Below are 27816 nucleotides of genomic sequence, written 5' to 3'. Positions count from 1 at the left end.
GCCACTCCTCTGCATTTTCTTTGTGCTTTGCTCTCTCTTTCTCTCTCTCTGTCCCTCTCTCTCTCCCTCCCCCCCTGTATGACTCTCTCGCTGTCTCTTTTGCTCACCGTCTCTCTTTCCCCCTCCCCGTCCTCTCTTACCTCCATCTCCACCTCGCTCTCCCCTCTAACCCACTCGCTCCCCCTAGCTGCTGCTGGAACACCTGGAGTGTCTGGTGTCTCGCCACGAGCGCAGTCTGAGGATGACGGTGGTGAAGAGGCAGGCCCAGTCCCCGGCGGGAGTCTCCAGTGAGGTGGAGGTCCTCAAGGCCCTCAAGTCCCTGTTTGAGCACCACAAGGCCCTGGATGAGAAGGTGGGTGAGCTGGTTCCCTGTTTGCAAGCTCGATCGTAATGCGTAAATCGTGGCAGCTTTGTTGATTCCTCTCATCATCAGTCCTCTTGGTCTATCATGTCTATCATCTTGGTGATCATACCCGAAGTTTGATTTATTGACAATGCAGGACACACACATACTTTATGCACCTTTTGAGGAGAACCTTTGTTGGAGTGTGGATGCTTTGCTCTCTTTTGAGCTGTCCAGTAGCCTCTGCTTGTAACCTTTTTCTTGATCTTTCTAGCAAGCTTATCAGGAAGGTCAAGAAGAAATAGTTACTCTAGGACAGTGATACTCAACTTGCGGCCCGGGGGCCAGATGCGGCCCGCGACAGGGTGCAGAGTGGCCCCCCGACCATTTTCTAATAATTTCACGTTAGTTTTCATTGTGAATTAGAATCTAATGTCACAATAAAAACTAACGTGAAATAAAGTTTGACTGAGCTCCAGCTAAATTGTCAAATACCGCCGTCTGCTCACTACCCACGCACTTATGTATGTACTTAACCTAACTGACTTAACCTAACTAACTATCCGGTGTGCACAACATTGTCAGACTAAACTCCGGCTGACACCCCAAAAACCTTCAATCCGCTACAGAAAAATGTATATTGTTTGTTTATTAACTGTCCCCTGGCCTTCTATCATTTCACGAAAGTGGCCCCCGGGCAAAGCAAGTTGAGTATCCCTGATCTAGGAGATCATTCAAATGCTGCCCAAATCTGCATTTGTGTCATGATAGCATACAAAAAGAATTCTACTTTTCCCCCCTCGCATTATTTCTTGTCACCCTGCAGGTTCGAGAGAGGCTCCGTGTGGCCCTCGAGAGGGTGTCCATGTTAGAGGATCAACTCGCAACATCTTCTCAAGAGGTAAAGAACCGCTCCTACATCTCAAGCATTCCTCAGTTGGCTTGGAGTGAAGAAAAGAGCATTCATTGTGTTCTTTGTCCATTGTGTCTCCCTGTCTTCCAGGTAATCTCTTTAAGAGACCAAATTAAAAGACGTCAACAAGGGTTGGACAGCGGGAAAGATGTAAGGGAGGGTTTTCTGCACGTTGGTCCCAGTGGTTTTGTGTTTGTGTTAGCACTCAGAAAAGTCACTCCATGTATGGGTATCATATGGTGACATGTCATGTGTTTTGTTTTACAGAGCGTGCCTCAACTCATTTCTATTCACCTGCAACCTGGAGCTGCTTCTAACTGATTATCTTTCTCCGTCACTCGCATTTCTCCTTCTGTATTGCCACCACACCAGCGTCTGCCAAACGGCCCGTCGTCGAGCCTGGAGGAGGGTGAGCTGGACAGACAGAGGGAAGGAGAGATCGAGCGACAGAGATCTGAACTCTCCCAGCTGAAGGAGAGGCTGGCCCTCATGTGCCGGCAGGTGTGTTGAGGAAGCACTGCATAATGTGCATTGGTGCTTTTGTTGGATCTAGATCACGGGTGGCCAAACTACTGCCTGCGGCCCGCTGCCCATTTTTAAGTGGCCTGCCATGAATTTTGCTATATATATATATATATATATATATATATATATATATATATATATATATATACTGTATATTCATACCATGGTCTGGGTGAATACTCGATTCTGATTGGCTGCAGAGTGTCCATTAAAAAGTGATAATGTACAGTTGGTAAAGTCGTTCAGCCAAATGGTCTGTTCACCATTCATATCAATGCGCCATAGTTTCAACAGTGTTATCAAGAGAGCAGTTTGAGCTCTATACCCCCGTTCAGGGTTAATATGACACTTTTGTAAGTTGAGAAAAAAAATGAGTCGGTCAAAGTAAGTATTTAAATCACCCCTGTGTGCTCAGTTTATCAAAAATAACTCTTATTTACAATTTTGATTTTCGTTTCGGAGATTTCCTTCCCCTGACAGAAGCCGGCTCTGAGCCATTAAGTGACGCGCGTGCCTCTGCAAACTGAGCGGGGGCGAGCTGCGCCCTGCGAGGCTGGTTCACGCTTCTCGCGTCGTCCCTTAAAAAGTGATAATGGACACCTCGTCATGCATTAACCCTATATATATTGCTAAAAATGTCTGTCCGTTTTTCTGTTTTAAAGTTTAAAACGGAAAACGAAAACGAAAAAACGAAAACGGGAAAAAAAACTTAAAAACAAAAAAATAAATAAAAAGAAACGAAAAAAAAAAAAAAATCCTGACCTGGTCTATTTATTTCTAAACATTTTTAATACTGAATGAATGTTTAATACTAATGTTATGTTAAATGATCTCTGTCTTAACCTGTTGGCACAGGAAAAGAACATTTGAAAACATACAGAAATACCCATTGTAATAGGTGAGCACATCAATAAACTATGTGTCATATATTTATTTAGGTAGAAATTACATTTTTGATGGCACAAGGGTTTTCTGGTCCAATTCTTTTGTCGCGAAAACTGCCGTGCTTAATATTGTTTGGCCCGCGACTCCTTATATTTTTCTGTATGCGGCCCACAACCAAAAAAGTTTGGCCACCCCTGATAGATGAATATAATAAACCTGGGCTTTGACCATGATTTCCTTGAGTGTAGTGCTGAGCTAGACCAAAAGCATGCCATAGAGCAGAGGGAGTCAAAGGATGAGGGGTCCAGACCAGACTACAGGAAACAGTCTCCCTCTTCCCTCTTGTGGCTAATTGGAATATTGCAGCTGCTTTAGCAAACTACAATCATTACCTCCAGCCAAGGAGGTTATGTGTTTGGTGCCGTTTGTTTGCCTGTCTGTTTGTCAGCAGGATTACAGAAAAACAACCCATTTTCATGAGACTTTGTGGGAGGGTGTAGCATGCAGGCCAAGGAAGAACCGGAGCGGATCTGGATTAAGGTGACCACTGGTTGCCTTAATCCAGATCCGCTCGAAAATGTGTCCCCGGAAATCGGGGACATCTGGTCAGTGACCAGACGTCCCTGATTTCTGCGGACGTCTGGCCAGACGGGGGACAGTCCCCGTTTTTGGGGACCTGTCCCAGGCTGGAGCTGTCCCCGAAAATGTCCCTGCAGGCTCATTTTTAACGCTATAATGAAGATACTTATAGCATATGAAACTAGAAGACCTAAGGCATCCATTGGTCCTAACCATGTCATGCTACAGATGTTACTCATTGCATAGTGCAAACTGTCAAAAGTTTTTGAAATCACAGCATGGCATTTTCTGTTACTCAAGGTCTTTGATGTCTTAGTGTGGTATTTTTGATGCATATCAGTCGGCCTGAACCATAGTTTGACCATGATCAAAAGACATTAAACCGGAATTGTCCCAATTTTTAATTACATCGATAATAATATTGGATATTTTAATGATATTTTGACTGCAGAACTGGAAATGTTCCAGATTTTCATTTCAGAAATCTGGCCACCTTAAGTCTCACAAACAAGCAATAATAGCACTAACCTCGGTGGAGGTCTGTGCTCTCCATGCTGCCCTTCTAGTTACATACTGTAGTACATTGTGTACAATAGGACCCCATTTGATTTTATATTAATACAATAAAATCAACAACATAGTGTTGTTGTGTAGTGGGGTAAAAGTCAATAGGGGATGAATGATCATTACTAACTCCTTGTATGCTTACAACACATTGACTGTCTGGTTGGAGGACTTGCCATCTTGTCTTTTATTCCATGTGTTTTAGATATGTCAGCCTCTCCAGTCAGCAGGTGACATGTCTGGCAGTGCTGCTTGTTAATAGCCTTACACTGAGCAGACAGCTATTTGTAATCCGCATGTCCAGTTCTCCTTGGTGCTATGGCATTTAGCACGGACTCACAAAGGCCCTGTCTGTGTCTCTGTCGTCTTATGTCCCTTCGTGCTGTCACGTCAGGTTGGGGAAATAGAGGAACAGCTTGCGGCCGCCAGGAGGGAGGTGACGAAGTCGGAGGAGGCCAATCAGAAGCTGCAGAGAGACGTGAAAGAGGTCTGTTGGGCCAATCTGTTCTTTCCTGGCCAAGACCCTGAGCTCCTTCAACTCCTGGGGCTCCAGTGTCTATATTAGAGCACCATAATGTGTAGCTACCTATGCCTATTTTTTTTTTTTTTTTTTTTTTTTTAGGGGGGGGGGGGGGGGGGGTAAGAATAGAGAGAACAAGAATAAGAAAGTAGTGAAATAGTTTTTAGGTCTATTTTAGCATATTTTATTTTAACAACACAGGAAAGGAGAAGAAAGAAAAGCATACATATTATATCGACAATTATTACAATGTGGTAGTGTGCTTATGTGCTTGTAAGATATATTGTGCATTGCGCATGGGGTCCTACTCAAGGGGTCCATGAGGAACCAGCCGGACAAGTCACCCGCTGCCCCCGACCTCATCGAGGTAGGCTAGAAACAGGTTGCAAATAGTTAGAAACTTTTCAAGTGAGTTGGTTCTCAGGGATCTGAGTCTCTCCATCCTTACAACAGAGATAATGTCCGTCAACCACAGCTGGAAAGAAGGTGAAGAGGGGGACTTCCATTCTTTCAGAGCGCCCTCCGTATTTTAGCAGGTTCTTGATGTTGACGTGGAAGTCTGCATCCTGCAAAATAATCTGCAACACGTGAAAATAGCATTGAAATTCCATAATGTATTCGTAAGACAGACCATGCTGAAGTTCTGAAGTCCATAATGAAGTTCTTGAGGTCCCGTTACATACCTGACAACTAACCATCAGTTATCACATGCTATGTTATAATTCTGTTATCACATAGAATGAATGTTTGGATTGCTGATCATCTTGCTTCACAAAAACATCTCTGTCACCTTCAGGCTCTTTGCCAAAGGGAGGACATGGAGGAGAGGATTACTACACTGGAACGCAGGTAACGCTTGTTGTAAAGGTTTCTTTATCTTTAAGCTTTCCTGATTTTGCAAATAAGTAGTTATTTTTTTATTGGTAAAACTACATAGTCCAGCACTCTAAAACACCCAATTTTCAGGAACTGAAGCAAACCAAAATTGACCAAAATGTAAAATAAAATGCTTTGCTCATTTGTCTAAGCCTGCTGTTCTTGACCTATATTTTGTTTCTAATTTATTAGACAAGCTCCAATGATGAGAGAAAATCCTACAATATATATGATGTTAACATGAGCCAGTATTGCAGAGCTAATCACACTTGATGGTGGTTTGGTGTTGCATGCAGGTACCTGAGTGCCCAGAGGGAGGCGACTTCTCTCCATGACATCAAAGACAAGCTGGAAAATGAGCTGGCCAGCAAGGAGTCACTGCACAGACAGGTGAGGAACGGCTAAAGCAATCTGCTTATAATATTGTTGTCTGTGGGGGGGTAGAGGGCTCTCACTGTCTTTGAGGAACTGAGTTATCAGTGTTGGGGAAGCTACTTTGAAAGCATAGCTTAGGAAGCTACCAACTTCTTCACCATGGAAGTAGTTGAAACTACAGCAAAGCTACCCTGGAAGAAACGTAGTTTAGGAAACTACAAGCTACGGAGAAAACGTAGTTCAAACTACTTTGTAAAAAAAAAAAGAGCATTACATTGACAATGTAGGCATGTGTGATATATGAAATTAAATATAATAATAGCCTACAAAAAAGCACAATGCCAGCAAAAATATACCTCTCAATTGACTTTATAATAGTTGACACCCAATACATTCAATGTTATATTTTAGTTGTAAACAAATCTGGGTTCTTCTTTTTCTTTTGTTTTTTGATCAGACATACAGTAAACAGTAAAGACTTGACTAGGATTGGTTACGGTTAGGGTAAGAATATCAGGGCAAGCCAATCAGAGGCAGTATAGGCTGTGTATCTTGTCAAGAAGTACAGTAACGTTGGTGGGATCCTGGCTGCCATCATGGTCTATGCTGCCTTCAAAGCGATCAGCGATATATATACATATATATATATATATATATATATATATATATATATATATATATACCGTATATACCGTATATATATATATATACATATATATATATATGTGTGTGTGTGTGTGTGTGTGTGTGTGTGTGTGTGTGTGTGTGTGTGTGTGTGTGTGTGTGTGTATATATATACTGCATAGTTCAACTACATGTAGTTCACTACTCCCCAACACGGTGAGTTATAATACCTATAATAAGTATTTACAAAACTGAAAATGGACACGCAGACTGGCCCTATCTTGCTGTGGCTTGTAAGTGACCACATTTAGAACTGTGTCCCCTCATTCATGGGTGTAGCTTTGAAACATCTACACCTTCTTTGTGGTTCTGCCTGTGTGTCCAGAGTGAAGAGAAGAACCGACAGCTCCAGGAGCGTCTGGATGACGCCAAGCAGAAGCTCCAGCAGACCCTGCAGAGGGCAGAGACACTGCCTGAGATTGAGGCCCAACTTGCCCAGCGAGTGGCCGCTCTCAACAAGGTACCCTGAGTGTGTGTGTGTGGGGTGGGGAGGAGACGTTTGGTTGTTCGGTAGCATCTGTTACAGTAGTTAGGCTCCTCATCCTAAAGATGATGACAAATGTTTGTTGTAAGGATATTTGTTACAAAAATATACAACAATTGCTCTGCAACCAACTGCGTTTGATGTCACAGTAGCTAATGTTAGTTCAGGCAGGACCACTGCTCTCCAAATGTCTCCAAATGGTGAAGTCCTTGAGGCAGGATGCTTTGTGGTGCCTTGTCTGTGGGACAGTATCGGTTACTATCAGGGTGGGAATTTCTTAATTTTAAGGGCAAGGCCATCTGGCCTTCGGCGTCACAATTGTTTTTAGCGCACAAGGCCACATGCCAGGGCACACAGGCCAATGCTCCATTGACATTGTGAACGGTGATTTTTCTGAAATGTGTGTTAACATGAGCCAATGACACTTCCTTTGCATAGGGCAGGCCACATGAAACTGATGCTTAGCAACTGACAGTAGCAGGCTGCTAGTAGGGCTCTGCCAAGGTGGCCTTAGGGGTCTCAGGGTGGCACGGCCAGATAGGGAGGGGCAATGGAGGCCGCCCTGGTTACTATCAACAACTATTTTACTTCTAGCCAACACACCTAACTGGTCTGACATGCTGCCACTCACACTCTCAGTGGTGGATTTAACCCAACTGTCTGTTCAAGTCGATTCTACAGTAGCCGTCACACTTGTTTAGTCAAGTCAAGTCAAGTCAACTTTATTTATAGAGCACATTTACAACGACTAAAAGCCGACCAAAGTGCTTCACAGATTAAAAAACACTAAAAATATGGAAAACAGCACAATACAAATACAACTGTAACAGCAAGGTGCAATACAAGGTGCAACAGATACAAATGATAAAAACCAAGAGTGACAGACAATGTAGGTTGCCGGAAGGCAGTCTCAAATCTGGTCAAAGGCCAGGTAGAAAATGTGCGTTTTGAGCAGGGTTTTAAAAGCCACTAGGCTCTGGGCTGATCTAATATGGAGGGGGAGGGTTTTCCAGAGCCTAGGAGCTGCTACAGCGAAGGCTGTCTCCTCTAGTTGTTTGTTTGTTTACACTATGCCAATGAAATGCGCTGGCTTTTATACAGTCTATGGTCCATTCACATATCAGAAGCAGGCTTTTTAGTAACATCTGCGTGTATTTGGATGTCGTTTACAGGCAGAGGAGCGCCACGGAAACTTTGAGGAGCGACTACGGCAGATGGAGGCCCAACTGGAGGAAAAGAACCAAGAGCTACAGAGGGTAACGCTATTCATCTTTCGCCACTTGGCGACTTCCCTAACCCCCCCCCCCCCCACCCCCCACCCATTTTTGGACAATGAAAGCTAGTGGTCGACCCTTTTTTCTCTTATGTCCTTGCTTCGTTCCAGGCGCGGCAGAGGGAGAAGATGAATGACGAACACAACAAACGCCTCTCAGATACAGTGGACAAGCTTCTGTCTGAGTCCAACGAGAGACTGCAGCTCCACCTCAAAGAGAGGATGGCTGCTCTGGAGGAGAAGGTAACAGGACAGCCGGCCACTAGAGGGTGCAGTGATGTAGTGGTAAATTTAGTGTAGGGTAAACCAACACTAAAATCATCCCTATCTTCATTTAACTTGACTTTAGTTTGATGCTACTTACTATGGTGTAAATTAGCCTGGCTCCAGACCTTCGAAGCCACGCCCACTCCACAGTTGTGAATTTGGCTGTTCTTAAAGTCGAAGTGAACCGGAGGCGAATGCACTAGCGCGAGCGTCGGAGACTCAAACAAATCTTGTCTGAGATAACAGGGTTGAGAGGCGGACCATATATGGTGTCGATGATTTGATTTGACAATTCTGGGGACTGGCTTTGGCATTGGCCAATCCTGGCGTGTTCCACCCCCAAATTGAGTGGGATTCAGCGTGTTGTCGTGCTATGCGAGTGGGATCCGCAGAGTACCAGGCAGCCAGCTGCTTCGTGCGGAGCGAGCGGACAATCCGATGCATGGGTGCTGCCCGCCCGCCTGGAATCTCTGAGGGGCGACCCCTGACAACCAAGCTTTCAGTCGCGCGCCATTATCGATATTGCCGTAAATACAATATTACTGGACTGCGAGTTTTAACGAGCCAGTTACATTTCTTTGCATTCTTAGACAGTACCGTTTTTGTTTTCTATTCATGTTTCATACAATTGGCCATGTTAGTAGTTAGTTTATGGGATAGGAATTCTGCCAGATGACAGGCACTAGGCGCCATTTTCTCCTTCATTTGGAAGAGAAAATTATCCTGAAATGAAGATTTGATTGACAGCTGCCATGTCGTGATATGATTGGTTGGAATGGGGTAGAAATTTGATAGTACTACGTAGGGATGTCAATTTTCGGTTAATTTCACTTTCGATTAACCGACGCTAATAATCGATTAACCTATCGGTTAATTCATAATTTTTTAATATTAAAAAAAAAAAAAAAAAAAAATGTTTTTTTTTTTTTTTTTTTTTTTTTTTGTCTATTTACTCAATGAACTCATGCCCAAACAAGGCGTGTCTATTTAGATGCTGAAATGTTAATGCTTTTTGTGTTAGAATTTCTAACACAAAAAGCATTAACAAGCATTAACAAAAAGCATCAACATTTCAACACAAATTCTTTTTGTGTTAGAATTTCTAACACAAAAAGCATTAACATTTCAGCATCTAAATAGACACGCCTTGTTTGGGCATGAGCTCATTGAGTAAATAGACAAAAAAAAAAAAAAAAAAAAATTATATTAACTGATAGACCGACAGCAATAACCGAACAACGACGTTAGCGACGGTTAATCGATTAACGGTTAACCGTTGACATCCCTAGTACTACGTGACGTCAGCAAACTGTAGATTACTGTTATTAGGTGCACTGCATACCCAGGTATTTGAACTAAAATAAAATAAATTTCCTTTTTGGGTTCAGCTCGACTTTAAGAAGAGGCAATGAGTTTATGAATTGACGATGCAGTTTGAATATCAGGCTAATGGTGTGTATACCATGGCTGACCAATGTGCGGCCCACGGGCCAAACTTGGCCCATGCTCAGTTTGTTTTGGCCCTCCATGGTTTTGAAAGAGAGAGAGACTGTGATTCAGAGGCTGTGGCAGGCTCATTTATAAAGCTAGTATACACTGTGGCATGAAGATTAAGTGTCAGGGTGGCACAGTGGCCCAGCGTTTAGCTCTGTCAGCTCACAAAGGATGGAGGTTCGATTCCCAGCCCTTTTTGTCTGTTATTTTCCCACATTTCCTCCAACATGCCAAAGACATGCAAGTCAGCTGGATTGGAGGCTCTAAACTGCACCCCGAAAAGAATGAAACAAGTAGAAAAATGAGTCGATCAGCGTAAAAAAAAAAGTAAAGTAAAGTAAAGTAAAGTAACTAAATAAAAAGCCTGGTAAACTGAGTTTTGGTGGGTTTGCCCTCCATCATATCCCTGTAACTATGTATGTAACTGTGAATAATTATATTTCATTTGTATTTGTGAAAGACAACTGTATCAGCAATAGAAAAAGTCTAAAAGTCACGCTTTTGCTCTGATAGAATGCTCTTTCGGAGGAACTGTCCAATATGAAGAAAATCCAAGATGATCTTCTCGCAAATAAGGTATTTTTACCTTTTCATTTACTTGATCAAATATTCATTTTCATTGATCATGGAATATAGTTGTACTTTTACAAGGTGGGGAAATCTAACTTCCAGTGTTTAAACACATTTATATATATATCTTTATGATAATGATGTCAATCTCTTTCTCCTTGATAGAAAGATTCTTTCCGTTCTCAATATCTCCATTGTTGCTCCAAACAAGACAGGTTCATGTCTGAGAATGAAAGGTCATTTTCCTTTTTTACAAAAAACACATTGTAGTCTTTTCTCCTTCTGTCATTGTGTAGGACCAGCTCCTAGCCGAGCTGGAGCGAATCCAACTGGAGCTGGATCAGCTGAGAGGCAGGCCTGGCTCTTCCTATTCCAGGTTAGCCACAATGGACCTCCAAGGGTATTTATTTATACATCCTACGTTCTGTGAATGCCCAAATAAACATCGTAAATTCTCCCAAGGGATATTAAATGCACGCTGCACCTTCTGAGCTCTACCTCGCTAGCTAAGCTTAATTTACTCCCCTGTTCAGTTGTAATGTACTTCTACAAAACAAATATTTATATTGTACCTAGAGCATTTTGTGTTGGCTAAGAAATATGGGAAATCAATGAAAGTGTGGACCCAAGCAGCTCAAAAGGCAAAAGTATTCAAATTGAAAAAACGGTGGAGCTACTAGGAGTATTTTTATATAGCAATATTTAATGCGAAGTAATATATCTGTGTACAGGCAGTTACAAATCAGAATATATCTTCAAAGTTATACGGGCAGACAAAACGCAACGCGTTTCAACCACGTAGGTCTTCCTCAGGCAATGTTCCTCAGGCAACATTGCCTGAGGAAGACCTACGTGGTTGAAACGCGTTGCGTTTTGTCTGCCCGTATAACTTTGAAGATATATTCTGATTTGTAACTGCCTGTACACAGATATATTACTTCGCATTAAATATTGCTATATAAAAATACTCCTAGTAGCTCCACCGTTTTTTCAATTTGGCTAAGAAATATGCAAATATAATTCATGACACAGTTTGTATTACCAGGGAAACTTGCACAGTAATAGTAATTTCACTCATTCACTCACTCACTCAAGAAATGGGGGACATTGTCATTTTCAAGAACTGTGACATAACACCTTAATTCTGGATCTCACCGTAGGGCGGGCAGCGTGAGCTCACTTCCCTCAACCCTTTTTCGAAGATCTCTTCCAGGGAGCGCCTCGGAGCTGCGGTACCCCCAGGGTGGTGGCTCGCTCCCGGCCGGCTACGGCAACGCCTCCGCTGGGGTGGTGGTCAGGCGGGCGCACCGCGGCCGGTGGGGTCCCCCTAGAGACGACGGCGGCGGAAAGGTGTCCATCTGATCTCACACTGTGATCATAAAGAGGAGGATTATGACGTGTTGTCCCCGTCAAAGCCGTCTATCTCCAAATGTGCTGAACCTCTCAAGGCTTATGACATTTTATGACAGAAACGTCATCATTTAGTTACACCGCAGATTCTTGAAACGACTATAACTCCTTAATGGTTTAAAATACAGAGTCCATAATACCACCCATGTGTTATGTGAAGACAAGTGTGTTGACATAGAGATATTTGCTAATGAATGTGTTAATTAGCTTAAACAATGGCCCCATTAGGATAAGTGGTTATGTTTAATATATCATGAGGATAATGGTGGGACATTAAGCAGCTCAACTGCCTCTTTATTGCTTGCTTGCCTTCCTGACCTTTTGTCTTTCCATCTTTCTTTCCTCCATTCCCTCCCTTCCGCTGCTTGTCAGTATGGTGAGTGGGACAGCGGCACTCTGCTGGGTCCTGGCTTTGATGGGGGTGTGGATGGAGGGTGCTCCGATGATGAGGACGACCGGGAGACTCTGTTTGGATCTGAGCTGCTCTCTCCCAGTGGACAGACAGATGTGCAGACCTTGGCCATCATGCTGCAGGAGCAACTGGAGGCCATCAACAAGGAGATCAAGTAAGCGCTGGAGAGCTTTGGCTTGTTTCCTCTTCTATGTGAACGGAACGTTCATGAGATTAGCTGAGATTTGAAGCAAGATTTTAACCTACATACAAAATGAACTGGGCAGACTGTTGGTTTTCCCCTGATCAGATAATATTACTGTATGCAGACTCCTTGACAGGTTTTGTCACAACAGAGATTCATAAAACATTAATGGAAATAAATGGCATGAGTGAATTTGACTCGACTACATCACAATGTGAAGATTGGCCCAATGCTGAATACAGTCATCCAAGTGTTCATGTGTAATATCACTCTCCTCTCCTCTCCTCTCCTCTCCTCTCCTCTCCTCTCCTCTCCTCTCCTCTCCTCTCCTCTCCTCTCCTCTCCTCTCCTCTCCTCTCCTCTCCTCTCCCCTCCTTCTCCTCTCCTCTCCTCTCCCCTCCTCTCCCCTCCTCTCAGGCTGATCCAGGAGGAAAAGGAGAGCACAGAGCTAAGGGCGGAGGAGATCGAGAGCCGGGTGAGCAGTGTGGCCCTTGATGCCCCGCCTATGCCCCCCTCCTCGTTGGGAGGACGGGACAGCGTGGGGAGAGGCTACATGACTCCCTCCATCACCTCCTCCACGCTGGCGTCCCCCTCTCCTCCCAGTTCTGGACATTCAACCCCACGCCTGCCACATTCCCCTGCTAGGGAGACTGACAGACAGGTACTAAGTCATCCCCTCTCATGTGACCTGTCCTCAATTTTCAATTTCAATTTCAATTTATTTATTTGTTCGATAGGGGACAGGTGTACATTAATGAACATAAAAAAAAATGTAAATGCACGACAATTGCAGTCACAAGACTGATTTCCATTGTTAGTCCCCCTGCCAGATGATACAGGCTTAGAGTCCTGATAGGGGTAAAAAGTAACATAGTGCAACAAATACATATTTAAAATGTAAACACAATGCAAAGTGCAAGTATGCAGAGATGCAGAGATATACAATCAGATACTGAGAACCTGAGTTTGAGATCTACATAGCTAAGTGTAAAGTGCAAACTACAAATATACAGGAATATACAGTCAGATACTAAAACCTGAGTTTGGGATCAACATACAGCTAAAATGTAAGATCTACATAGAAGACTTACTCAACAGATATAAGAAAAAAAAAAAAAAAATACAGAGAACAACACACATATCCATACAGTATAAGCATACTGTTATATACCCTAGTTGAGTGGACTTCAGCCATCTCTTCAATTGACCCTTAAACATGCCTAGTGTTGGACATTCCCTTATGGCGGATGGAATTGTGTTCCAGAGTTTGCCACCCTTGACAGACAGAACTGTCTGGCCAAAGGTGGTGCGCCTGTATGGGATAACACAGTCCTCTCATGTGACCTGTCCTCTCATGTGACCTGTCCTCACATGTGACCTCTCATGTGACCTGTCCTCTCATGTGACCTGTCCTCTCATGTGACCTCTCATGTGACCTGTCCTCTCATGTGACCTCTCATGTAACCTGTCCTCTCATGTGACCTGTCCTCTCATGTGACCTCTCATGTGACCTGTCCTCTCATCTGACCTCTCATGTGACCTGTCCTCTCATGTGACCTGTCCTCTCATGTGACCTGTCCTCTCATCTGACCTCTCATGTGACCTGTCCTCTCATGTGACCTCTCATGTGACCTGTCCTCTCATGTGTCCTCTCATGTGACCTGTCCTCTCATGTGTCCTCTCATGTGACCTGTCCTCTCATGTGACCTCTCATGTGACCTGTCCTCTCATGTGACCTCTCATGTGACCTGTCCTCTCATGTGACCTCTCATGTGTCCTCTCATGTGACCTGTCCTCTCATGTGACCTGTCCTCTCATGTGACCTCTCATGTGTCCTCTCATGTGACCTCTCATGTGACCTGTCCTCTCATGTGACCTCTCATGTGTCCTCTCATGTGACCTGTCCTCTCATGTGACCTGTCCTCTCATGTGTCCTCTCATGTGACCTGTCCTCTCATGTGACCTCTCATGTGTCCTCTCATGTGACCTGTCCTCTCATGTGACCTGTCCTCTCATGTGACCTCTCATGTCTCCTCTCATGTGACCTCTCATGTGACCTGTCCTCTCATGTGACCTGTCCTCTCATGTGACCTGTCATGTGACCTGTCATGTGACCTGTCTGTCCCAGGATCGCCTTGATTCAGAGCAGTTGAGCTTCAAATGAGAATCATTTACTGGCAGACCTGTGAGCTGCATAATTCAATTACACTTTTTTCCTCTCAATGTAGAATAGCAAAGAGGGTGAAGAATGCAGAGCGCTAGCCCTGATTGACTCCACTCCTCCCCCTGTTCCTCGTGCCCTACGATTGGACAGAATGACCCACACACACCCAGGGGCGGGGCTTGATGACCACCGTGAATTTCGCAGGTACGCACAAGTAGGATAGGCAATAAATACTTTGCTTGGCTCCAGTGAGACATGTTGGCCCAGTGTTTTTTTAAATCTTTGTGTCTGTGTAGTCTCTCTGCTGATGGCGCCATCACAGCAAGTCAGGATTCTCTCCACAAAGCCAGCAAGAAGAAGAGCATCAAGTCGTCCATCGGTCGTCTCTTTGGCAAAAAGGAGAAGGGAAGGATCGGTGCGCCTGGACGTGAATCTGCCTCTCTGGGTGCGTCAATAGACTGTTCTGCCATTATGCATTTGAACCATTTCTGTGTTGAAGAGACTAAATAATGTGTCTTGTAACTCAGCACTTATTGACAACAGGGCTGGTTGATAGAAGTGTTTCTTATTGCTGTTCAACTCTGACCGTTCCAGCCTCCACACCCTCTGATGACCTGGGCTCCGCCGACCCCTTGGGCCTGGCCAAACTTGGGACTGGAACAGTGGAGAAAGACCGTCGCAGCAAGAAAAAGTGAGATCAGCCACCTTTTATGAAACCTTTTGCAGCCTAGAACGGTGGGCCTCTAGTGGGCGGTGGGCCTTTAGTGAGCCTCTAGTGAGCGGTGGGCCTCTAGTGAGCAGTGAGCCTCTAGTGAGCAGTGGGCCTCAAGTGAGCGGTGGGCCTCTAGTGACCAGTGGGCCTCTAGTGGGCAGTGGGCCTCTAGTGGGCAGTGGGCCTCTAGTGGGCAGTGAGCCTCTAGTGAGCAGTGAGCCTCTAGTGACCAGTGGGCCTCTAGTGAGCAGTGAGCCTCTAGTGGGCAGTGGGCCTCTAGTGAGCAGTGAGCCTCTAGTGAGCACTGCGTCTCTAGTGAGCAGTGGGCCTCTAGTGACCAGTGGGCCTCTAGTGAGCAGTGAGCCTCTAGTGGGCAGTGGGCCTCTAGTGAGCAGTGAGCCTCTAGTGAGCAGTGGGCCTCTAGTGAGCAGTGAGCCTCTAGTGGGCAGTGGGCCTCTAGTGACCAGTGGGCCTCTAGTGAGCAGTGAGCCTTTAGTGGGCAGTGGGCCTCTAGTGACCGGTGGGCCTCTAGTGAGCAGTGAGCCTCTAGTGACCAGTGGGCCTCTAGTGAGCGGTGGGCCTCTAGTGAGCAGTGGGCCTCTAGTGAGCAGTGGGCCTCTAGTGGGCCTCTAGTGAGCAGTGGGCCTCTAGTGAGCAGTGGGCCTCTAGTGGGCAGTGGGCCTCTAGTGAGCAGTTGGCCTCTAGTGAGCAGTGGGCCTCTAGTGGGCCTCTAGTGAGCGGTGAGCCTCTAGTGACCAGTGGGCCTCTAGTGAGTGGTGGACCTCTAGTGAGCGGTGGGCCTCTAGTGAGCGGTGGGCCTCTAGTGAGCAGTGAGCCTCTAGTGACCAGTGGGCCTCTAGTGAGCGGTGGGCCTCTAGTGACCAGTGGGCCTCTAGTGAGCGGTGGACCTCTAGTGAGCGGTGGGCCTCTAGTGAGCGGTGAGCCTCTAGTGACCAGTGGGCCTCTAGTGACCAGTGGGCCTCTAGTGAGCAGTGAGCCTCTAGTGGGCAGTTGGCCTCTAGTGAGCGGTGAGCCTCTAGTGACCAGTGGGCCTCTAGTGAGTGGTGGACCTCTAGTGAGTGGTGGACCTCTAGTGAGCGGTGGGCCTCTAGTGAGCGGTGGGCCTCTAGTGAGCAGTGAGCCTCTAGTGACCAGTGGGCCTCTAGTGAGCGGTGGGCCTCTAGTGAGCAGTGGGCCTCTAGTGAGCGGTGGGCCTCTAGTGAGCAGTGAGCCTCTAGTGACCAGTGGGCCTCTAGTGAGCGGTGGGCCTCTAGTGGGCAGTGGGCCTCTAGTGATCCTCTAGTGAGTGGTGGCCCTCTAGTGGGCAGTGGGCCTCTACTTTGTTTGGCTTGTGACCCCTTAAAATGAAGGCAAGCCTACTCACAAGCCTGTTCAATACGTGCAAAAACTCAACCAAATTATTGAGCTTTTTTACATTGTTTCGTTTGAAAATCAGGGAGGCCTAGAGGGCAGAGGCTGAAAACAAATGACTATTTCATGAGAGAGAGAAAAAAGCAAAATTTTGAGAAAAATCTGGAAAGAAAATAGACACGATAGTATTAGAAAAAGAAATACAGTAGAAATATTATCATATGATCATAAATCATCTCTCAAGTCCCCCGAAATTCTCGCACAACCCCCTGAGGTGTCCTGACCTGCAGGCTGAGAACCACTGGCCTAGAGAGTGTGCTGGTAAATGGTACAGTCAGGTGCGTTACAGCTGAATGGGTAGAGGATGGCACTTAGATGGCCGGGGTTAGGGATTTTGCTTCCACCTGGGGCCACCCATGACCCATGACCCATGACCCATGCCACCAATGTACTGTATACAGATGCACTCACATGAATAATGTTGTCATCATGATGTAGTTTGATGCAAATCTCCATGTATGAAGTGAGACTATGAGAAACGACTCTGTCCCCCTCCCTCTTCATCGCTCTGTCCCCCTCCCTCTTCATCGCTCTGTCCTCCTCCCTCTTCATCGCTCTGTCCTCCTCCCTCTTCATCGCTCTGTCCCCCTCCCTCTTCATCGCTCTGCCCCCCTCCCTCTACATCGCTCTGTCCCCCTCCCTCTTCATCGCTCTGCCCCCCTCCCTCTACATCGCTCTGTCCCCCTCCCTCTTCATCGCTCTGTCCCCCTCCCTCTGTCCCCCTCCCTCTTCATCGCTCTGTCCCCCTCCCTCTTCATCGCTCTGTCCCCCTCCCTCTTCATCGCTCTGTCCCCCTCCCTCTTCATCCCTCTGTCCCCCTCCCTCTTCATCGCTCTGTCCCCCTCCCTCTTCATCGCTCTGTCCCCCTCCCTCTTCATCGCTCTGTCCCCCTCCCTCTTCATCGCTCTGTCCCCCTCCCTCTTCATTGCTCTGTCCCCCTCCCTCTTCATCGCTCTGTCCCCCTCCTCCCTCTTCATCGCTCTGTCCCCCTCCCTCTTCATCGCTCTGTCCCCCTCCCTCTTCATCGTTCTGTCCCCCTCCTCCCTCTTCATCGCTCTGTGCTCTCCCTCTTCATCGCTCTGTCCCCCTCCCTCTTCATCGCTCTGTCCCCCTCCCTCTTCATCGCTCTCTGCTCTCCCTCTTCATCGCTCTGTGCTCTCCCTCCCAGGCATGACCTGTTAGAGGAGGCCTGCCGTCAAGGACTTCCCTTCGCCTCATGGGACGGTCCTACCGTTGTCACATGGCTCGAGGTACAGAATGGCACAGCAGGCATACTCACTGCTTAGCATCAACATACTCACTGCTTAGCATCAGACATACTCACTGCTTAGAATCAACATACTCACTGCTTAGCATCAGACATACTCACTGCTTAGCATCAGACATACTCACTGCTTAGCATCAGCATACTCACTGCTTAGCATCAGACATACTCACTGCTTAGCATCAGACATACTCACTGCTTAGCATCAGCATACTCACTGCTTAGCATCAGACATACTCACTGCTTAGCATCAGCATACTCACTGCTTAGCATCAGACATACTCACTGCTTAGCATCAGACATACTCACTGCTTAGCATCAGACATACTCACTGCTTAGCATCAGACATACTCACTGCTTAGCATCAGACATACTCACTGCTTAGCATCAGATATACTCACTGCTTAGCATCAGATATACTCACTGCTTAGCATCAACATACTCACTGCTTAGCATCAGACATACTCACTGCTTAGCATCAACATACTCACTGCTTAGCATCAGACATACTCACTGCTTAGCATCAGATATACTCACTGCTTAGCATCAGACATACTCACTGCTTAGCATCAGCATACTCACTGCTTAGCATGAGACATACTCACTGCTTAGCATGAGACATACTCACTGCTTAGCATCAGCATACTTACTGCTTAGCATCAGCATACTCACTGCTTAGCATCAGCATACTCACTGCTTAGCATCAGACATACTCACTGCTTAGCATCAGATATACTCACTGCTTAGCATCAGCATACTCACTGCTTAGCATGAGACATACTCACTGCTTAGCATCAGACATACTCACTGCTTAGCATCAGACATACTCACTGCTTAGCATCAGCATACTCACTGCTTAGCATCAGACATACTCACTGCTTAGCATCAGACATACTCACTGCTTAGCATCAGCATACTCACTGCTTAGCATCAGACATACTCACTGCTTAGCATCAGCATACTCACTGCTTAGCATCAGACATACTCACTGCTTAGCATCAGCATACTCACTGCTTAGCATCAGACATACTCACTGCTTAGCATCAGCATACTCACTGCTTAGCATCAGACATACTCACTGCTTAGCATCAGACATACTCACTGCTTAGCATCAGCATACTCACTGCTTAGCATCAGACATACTCCCTGCTTAGCATCAGCATACTCACTGCTTAGCATCAGACATACTCACTGCTTAGCATCAGATATACTCACTGCTTAGCATCAGATATACTCACTGCTTAGCATCAGATATACTCACTGCTTAGCATCAGATATACTCACTGCTTAGCATCAGACATACTCACTGCTTAGCATCAACATACTCACTGCTTAGCATCAACATACTCACTGCTTAGCATCAACATACTCACTGCTTAGCATCAGGCATACTCACTGCTTAGCATCAGGCATACTCACTGCTTAGCATCAGCATACTCACTGCTTAGCATCAGCATACTCACTGCTTAGCATCAGCATACTCACTGCTTAGCATCAGACATACTCACTGCTTAGCATCAGACATACTCACTGCTTAGCATCAGACATACTCACTGCTTAGCATCAGACATACTCACTGCTTAGCATCAGACATACTCACTGCTTAGCATCAGATATACTCACTGCTTAGCATCAGACATACTCACTGCTTAGCGTCAGCTCAGCTCAGCTTCGTCTAATGCGAGGTGCTCTGTATCGTTCCTCTTCCTCCCAGCTGTGGGTGGGCATGCCAGCGTGGTATGTGGCGGCGTGCCGGGCCAACGTGAAGAGCGGCGCCATCATGGCCAACTTGTCAGACACAGAGATCCAGAGAGAGATCGGCATCAGCAACCCTCTGCACAGGCTCAAACTCCGCCTGGCCATCCAGGAAATGGTCTCCCTCACTAGTCCCTCTGCGCCCGCAAGCACTCGCTCTGTAAGGCTCAGTGCAAAACATGGCCACACAGTCATAGAGACACAAACACACACACCCACACATTATGACACTAATATTCATATTGCATTTGTTTGCCTTCTTTACAGTCGACCAGTAATATTTGGATGACACATGCCGAGATGGAATCCCTCACTGCTGCTACCAAACCAGTACGTTTTTCCCCTCTGCTATATCAAATATAAAGCAAATTCAGTATTTTAGGATGCAGACACATTTTATGAACAGCCATGGCTGCCGAACAAATTTAATTTAAAACGGTCATGTTATTAGCAGTCATGTTCTGACGCAAACCCTATTGCTCTGTGCTCCTACATATTTAATCATTTGGCATTTTAATATTTGAGCAATATTATCAAAGTTCTCACATTGATGAACTGTCTTCCTTTTCTTTGTCTCTGATTAGGCATGTATGGCTACACCTTTCCCCTACTATTCCCTCAAAGTCTGTTGTGACGTAGTGGTTTTCCAACTAATTCTCACTCACTAACAAAACTATTCCTCCTTCTGCCTCTTCCTCTCCTCTCCATTCCCTGCGGCGGACACCCATTTCTGATAAAACACACATACACGCACGCATGCCCACACACACACACATACACACACACACACACACGCACATGCGCACACACACACACACACACACACACACACACACACACACACACACACACACACACACACACACACACTCACCCTGGTGATCTCCCCCTCTTTCCAACTCCCTGTCCCTTTTCTCTTTCTTTTCTTCTTCGCCTGAACCCCCAAGGAGCAGAAGGAGTTCAGCTGGGACCAGGTGAGTTGCAGTCATACACAGATGATGTCAGTATGATTTTAAACGGCAGCGCAATATGATTTGATATTCATTTACATAAAGGCTAAACCATTCCCATTTGGGATTAAGAGGAGGGCAGATTTATGACTCTTTGAAATAGGATTTGAAGGTGAATGCGTTCGGTCACACCTGGTTGATATAATATACAGTATATATAATGACTAATGAGTTCTGTATACACTTAGAAGATAAGCAAAGCCTCAAAAGATGCACAAAGCTCCTCTATGAAGGCAAATATGCTAATTCAACCTTTACTAAATTAATATCTCTATATTAATACCTCTATATAATAATATCTCAGATACTGAATTTAAGAGTTAAAAAAAAATCTTCATTCAGATACCAATTATTTTAGGATTGGCAGGTTGTAAACTCTTAAATTCTGTCTTTCCCTCACTTATCATCTGTGTTCTTTCCCTCTATTCATCTCTTTCTCCATCCCACCTTCCCCCTCCAGATCCTGGCCTACGGGGACATGAACCATGAGTGGGTGGGAAACGAATGGCTGCCCAGCCTGGGTCTGCCTCAGTACCGCTCCTACTTCATGGAGTCGCTGGTGGACGCCCGCATGCTTGATCACCTGACCAAGAAAGAGCTGAGGGGCCAGCTTAAGATGGTGGACAGCTTCCACAGGTCAGAGTGAGAGGTTCACTCAGCGTTTGGGCGTTCTTCTTCTCCTTTGCACCCTCTACAGTGGTTCTCACAGCACCCCTAGGGGTCCTTGAGGGGGTTCCAGGGCGTCCCCAGCAAAAAGGGGACTAATTTATTTACACTATAATTCCATCCATAAATAACGTAATGACATAATGTATGACGATTTTGCTCATGGATTTCATACACTTTCTGTAATAAAACATCTAAAAGCAAAAATCGTATCAGATGGGGGACCCTGGGACAAAATCTTATCAAATGGGTGTCCGTGGTCTAATATACCCTTTTCACAGCAGCCATTTTGCCAGTATTGTGTCATAAGGCTAAACACAGGTGCAACCAATAACATTAACTCATTGAGTGCCATGGACGAACATGTTCGTCATTTCGTTTAGTAACGTAGAGTGCCAAGGACGAACATGTTCGTCAATTGCGTTTTTTGACGGGGGGATGTCGATCTAAGCCTCTTACATCGCCTCTTACAATATGGGAGCTATTGAATGTGTCTAACCTATTTTACAGAACCCTTAGGTGGCGACAGTGCTCTCCAGATTAGACAAAGGCCAGGAGAAAAGAGAGAAGAAGTCATGAGGAAACGGAAATCGCATCGATATGCTTGAAGCATAACGTTAGCTGTGCCTGTGAACAGCAGTCATCTGCTGCCACAATTGAGCCCCATCCGTGTCCGCTGCGATAGCCCATCCATATGATTTAGTTGCCGACACGGCGACACCAGCGTCTTTCTGAAAAGTTACATTATTCTCAGCTGGGAGCCGGGGACACGCTGTAAAAAAGCGGGGGGATGCAGCGGACTTTTCAGTGCAGATCAAACTCAGAGCAAACCGCAGCAGAGACACTCCTCCCACCACGGAGGAGGAGGAGGAGGGGGGTGGGGCACGCAGGGCACTACAGCATACAACCATTGACAGTACACACAGACCCAGGCAGCAGCAGGCTCGATGCATAGAGAGCAAACAAGCTAGAATAGGCTATCTGATGCCCACCAGCAGTAAATCAAGACCAGCAAGAAGGTGTAGGGTCTGCGCACGCAGGGGCCAGCGCTGCTGGTTGCAGCTAAAAAATATTATTTGGCCAAACAAAATTCCTTTGTTTTCACTCTTTTATTGAAGGAAATTATTTTTGAGGTGTCATTATATCAGAAAATATTAGCTTCAGAGTCAATGATGTGCTTGAAATGTTTAATTTCACAAAAGGCTCATTATCTCAGCTTCTAGAAAAAAATTGCTGTTTTTGGTTAAATCAAGCTATCTTCTCCGGCTCATAACTAAAGAACGGAAAATGGGATCAATAAACTTTTTTTTGCAGATGATAGAAGAGAGTCTCCTCGTTCTTTGTCCATGTTCGGTGTTTACATAGTAATATCACACAATATTCTGTGGGCCTCGAGAAATCACTGAAAACGCTCTGAAACTCGCACTGGGAGCGTCCGTTCTCCAAAAGTGGCTGGCACTCAATGAGTTAATAAGGGCCCCAGCACTGGAACACCTAAATGGAATGGAAGTGGGAAACCATAATTAATGCTTTCTTTACACCTGTGTTTACCCTGCCTTTGAGACACAACATGACTGCTGTGAAAAGGGTCTCATTGTGTCAGTTTAGGGGTCCTTGATGTGAAAAAGTTTGCAAATCACTGCTCTACATCACTATGTTTTTTTCCCAGGCTGCTGTCAGTTTGCATGAAAACAAATTGAGCAAAATGTGTCTTTCTGGTTTACAGGGTGAGTCTCCATTATGGTATCATGTGTTTGAAGCGCTTGAACTACGACCGGAAGGAGCTGGAGAGGAGGAGGGATGAGAGTCAGCATCAGAGCCAAGGTGAGGGAACCTCCTCTGTAAATACCACCTTCGAAATGGAATATCTTTGAATAGAGTCGTAATGTACAGTACCTTTCTGGGAGGCAGTAGCTCAGGAGGTAGAGCTGTCGCCTGGGAAGCGGAAGGTTCCCGGTTCGAGGCTGGCTCCTCCCGGTAGCGTGTCGAAGTGTCCTTGAGCAAGACACTGAACCACTAACTGCTCCCGACGAGCAGTTAGCGCCTTGCGTGGCTGCAGGCGCCGTGAATGTGAGGTATTCACGCTTAGTCGATAGACTATATGAAATGCACTCTATAAATAGTCCATTTACCATGGACATCTGTTTTCATTCACTTTCCCACAAGAAATGTTGGTGGTAACTCCCCTTCTCTGCCCCTCTCTGCAGATGTGATGGTATGGTCCAATGAGCGTGTGATGTGTTGGGTGCAGACTATTGGGCTGAAGGAGTTTGCAGACAACCTATTAGAAAGCGGGGTCCATGGGGCCCTGCTGGCACTAGACGACACCTTTGATTACACTGACCTGGCCCTCCTGATGCAGATACCCAATCAGAACACGCAGGTACCCTCCACCTTTACTGGCAACTGGGACACACCGAATTTGGCCACTCAACATCCTAACAGAGGACTTATCTCACTGTTGTCAGAAATTCACATTACCATACCCTGCTGTTTTCCTATAGTGCCAAGATCATCCTAATGTTCTTAATTACCTTAATTATGATATTAAAACACTCTTCTCTTCTCCTCTCTTCGTCTATCTATCTCAGGCAAGACAGCTCCTAGAGAAGGAGTACAACGCACTCATCTCCATGGGAACAGAGAGGAGGCCAGACGAGGTGAGACAAAGCAGACTGTCAGTAGAAAATCAATCAAGATCATCACTCCTGCCACAGCACAGGAGCGTGCGTTGTCTTTTAGCACGCTAACACCATCTTCTTGACAATAGGACCTTTGATCCACATTTTTCAGTTTTGCCATTTGTTAAAATTGGGACATGAAAGGATAATAAATAAATAAAATATCTCTTCTTCATACAGCCTTTGCAGTATGATGTGTTTAAAGCTCATGTGCCCCTGCTGGTAAATTGTTGACAAAATGGTTCAGCTGCTGTTTAAACCACTGCTAATTGTTTACTTACCGCATGTAAAATGAAAACTGCAACAGAGGCATTATTGGCACAACAAACTTTGCTTTGGCTAATAGTACTTTTTAAATACTAATCATCCACAATGAACAGGACAGATCTGTTATGAGATGTATATAAAATACTCTACTTTGACTAATAATTTGTGTCTTGATATGGTTTTTACACAAAAAAAAGTTGAATTATCTTGTTAAAATCCTTCAAATGACTTCCCCTAACAATATGCAATTGTTGTTGCTTTTTAGGACAGGGATTGGCTCCAAATATTTGTGATGTAACAAATCCTGCTTGTGGGAAATCGCCTTTTCAGTGAGCACAGAGAAACTTTCCACTTTCAGCAGACGATTGTGGAAACAGCCTTCTAGTGTCAAACTCTGCAGCACAGACATCATTCTGCACAGACAAGCTCAGACATCTAACTGAAGGAAGGAGAAGAAAGAGTGGAGGGGGGTGTTTAACATTGTTGCTCTGTCTGTGCAGGATGGCACCAAAACTTTTACACGCTCCCCGTCATGGAGGAAGATGTTCCGGGAGAAGGACCTCCGGGGCGTGACCTCCGACTCCTCAGAAACGTTACCTGCCAACTTCCGTGCCTCCGCCATCTCTACCCCTTCTGTCACCCTGAGGAAAGTCCAGAGTGAAGGTGAGGACCTCCTTTCGGACTCTTCCGGGTATGACGTGATCGTCACGTGATCGTCTCCCCTACAAGAGTCCCTTATCCGTACATAGACTTGCCTGCGACTCTCGCTCTCAAGCTGTCTAAATCAGCGATACGCACGTAGTTACAAGTGTCACAGAAACATTTCAAAGCCACCTAAAAGTGTTCACCAAATATTCCATCTGATTTTGAACCCTTTGCGGCAAATCCTTTTATAGAGACACTGCATGAAATAGGCCACGCCCATCACGGGGAAAAAGCTCCGTTCATTTCCACACACCAGTGTCATTTTCCTTGAATTAAACATAGCTAAAAGCTGTTGTGTGGTGGGGCTGCGCAGACAACGAATGTAAGAAATCGCCAGTTAAAGTTTTTTTGTACTTTGCAAAACAAGGAAGCCATTGAGAATTGGCGAGAAGAAAAATGTGGATCTAGCTGTCAAGGAAGTAAGTTGGAGTGTTCATCTTCCGTATATACGATCTTTTTGTGCAACACGCAACCATGCACGTGACATAGGAGAACGCCAGAATTGGAGGGGGGGTTTCCGTTTTCCCCGTCTTGGGCATGGCTTCTGAATGATGACGCGTTACGCAGTGTCTCTATGGCTGCCTACACAGGGATAGAGTTGTTTCTTCCTGTTGAAACATCTTTGAGAAAACCAGATGTGCAATGTGTGTGTGTGTGTGTGTGTGTGTGTGTGTGTGTGTGTGTGTGTGTGTGTGTGTGTGTGTGTGTGTGTGTGTGTGTGTGCGTGTGTGTGTGTGTGTGTGTGTGTACTGGCTGCAGTTTCGTGTTGTTAATTTATTGACACTCCACACCAGCGGCGGCTGCATGACGATAGTGGTGACAAAGACAACAACAAGAATAGCTGCAGTGAAAGAGTGACACAGACAGCTGGGAGAACACGAGGATCTAGAAGACGTTTGTTCCGTCATGAAGCGTAGCCGGAACATGATTCATTTTGAAAGAGCTGACCACAAGATATGAGTAAAGACAGGCGGTAAACTGTTGATCTGTAGTTCCATGCACACTTTGATTTGTTCTCCTCCTCTTTGTCAGTGAACTCTGGTCCGAGGGGCGAGTCGGCATCCGTGAGAACATATTCCTGCTAAAAGATAAGCACACCAGGTGAGAGAAGCGTCCACACTGACTGATTTTCCCTTTGCCATGCCTAGCTAAAAATAGCGGAGCTAAAAAGCTAGTGTGATTATATGTGCTTTTTTAATTTCATTTTGTAGAACCCCACCTCCATCCTAACCCAAGGAAGGAGGGGAAAAAAAACATTTTTAAAGAAAAAAAACTAAGAAAAGAGGATCAACATCAAAATGGACGCAAGAAGATGACCAACAATATTTGAGCCGGGTGTTGCGAAGAATCAAAGACATTGAATGAATGATTTCTGAAAAGATGTTAAAATAGAGTGAGTGAAAATCTGTTTGCCCATCTGTTTCTCTCTCTCTCTCTCTGTCTCTCTGTCTCTCTCTCGCTCCATCCACAATTGTGGCATGATGCTGTTTGATGCTGTAGAAAGTAACTCCATCGCCTATTGTGTGTCTTCAGTTTTGAGTGTGAAATGGCAATATTGACACAATGAATCCTTAGTTTTTAATTGGAAAATGCATTCCTGTTCTGAATGCCCACCCCCCACCAACGCACACACACACACACACACACACACACACACACACACACACACACACACACACACGCACACACACACACCCTCAGTTGATCTTACAACCATGATTTAGATTGATAAGAGAACATACGCTGCCTAGTAAGCTCTCAATACAGTACAGTACATCAACAGGTAGTGGGAGAATAGTGTCGAGTGTACACATGGGAAAAGAAATGTATGTTCTTAAGCCATAACAGACATTATGAGATGCACAAATGTGAATAGGACAGACAACGGGACAATTAGCAAAGTGCATTATGACAAAATCCTGTTCAAAAAAAAAAGTGAAGCGTTTGTGTTATGCATGCCAAAATCAACATGTTAGAGTGAACGTCATGATACCACTCATCTAATGATGTGAAAGCTTGGGTAAGGAATTTGTAAAATGTGTGTATTTTATTTCTATCATTTTTTTTTATGGAAACTGCTATTGTATGTATGTACTGTGTGTGTGTGTGTGTGTGTGTGTGTGTGTGTGTGTGTGTGTGTGTGTGTGTGTGTGTGTGTGTGTGTGTGTGTGTGTGTGTGTGTGTGTGTTTGTGTGCGTGCGTGCGTGCGTGTGTGTATGTATTGAACTATATGTTCATTTCATACTTAGTTAAGACTGACTGTAATTTCATTTTAGGTTGGAAAAAGTAAATATGTTTTAAATTATGGACATTTAAGATATGCTACTTGTATGTGTACATTTTGGAAAACAAATTGTGTTATGATTTAAATTCATATTATTAATGGAGAGTAGTGATGATAATTGAGTATACTGTAATATGATAATAATGATAATGATTGTAAAAGCTGTAATTAAAAAAGATATCTGTAAAATGCTATTCAAGGATTTATTATTATTATTATTATGCCATTTCCCCCTCCAAAACAAATGCTGTTAGACACATGCTATTGTCCTATCATAATGTGTTGAATGTTCAAACCTTCTACTTAGTAAGTCTAGAGTAGACAAACCCTTACTCATCTTCATCTTAAACGTTTTGGCTGAACCAAGGGTGAACTTGACCACTGGAGATGGTCCAAGAATTTTTGGAAGAAGACGAACAACAATACTAACGGGAAGTTTTCTGGCTCTAATGCCTGCTCAGTGCTCACAACCCCCGTCACATGCAGACTGTGTACGCAGAGTGGTGAACAGTTCAACCC

General features: G+C 45.1%; 2 protein-coding genes across 2 annotated transcripts in view; one reads left to right on the top strand and one right to left on the bottom strand.

Moving 5' to 3' along the window:
• LOC310776128 (liprin-alpha-3-like) overlaps nt 1-27816 on the bottom strand; it is a gene marked incomplete at both ends in the record, with an annotated part of 84165 nt that overhangs the window by 29086 nt on the left and 27263 nt on the right. The gene's annotated exons all lie outside the window — the stretch shown is intronic.
• Nucleotides 194-26098, top strand: LOC310776130 (liprin-alpha-3-like; the record flags this gene model as incomplete). Its single annotated transcript, XM_083636293.1, has 28 exons — nt 194-352; nt 1170-1244; nt 1347-1406; nt 1629-1757; nt 4204-4296; nt 5126-5178; nt 5502-5595; nt 6590-6724; nt 7921-8004; nt 8133-8264; nt 10296-10358; nt 10649-10728; nt 11513-11702; nt 12135-12328; nt 12776-13019; nt 14587-14726; nt 14819-14967; nt 15117-15213; nt 17834-17915; nt 19644-19844; nt 19952-20014; nt 20632-20658; nt 21155-21330; nt 23087-23184; nt 23568-23743; nt 23952-24020; nt 24809-24971; nt 26046-26098. Exons 1-28 carry the CDS (start codon nt 242-244, stop codon nt 26096-26098), a joined length of 3231 nt encoding a protein of 1076 aa, XP_083492419.1. The 5' UTR covers nt 194-241.

This window comes from Poromitra crassiceps, assembly GCF_964638095.1.
Source record: "Poromitra crassiceps genome assembly, chromosome: 4".
Taxonomy (NCBI): domain Eukaryota; kingdom Metazoa; phylum Chordata; class Actinopteri; order Beryciformes; family Melamphaidae; genus Poromitra; species Poromitra crassiceps.
Note: the sequence above shows the minus strand (reverse complement) of the source record. Positions and strands in the feature narration are given on the sequence as shown.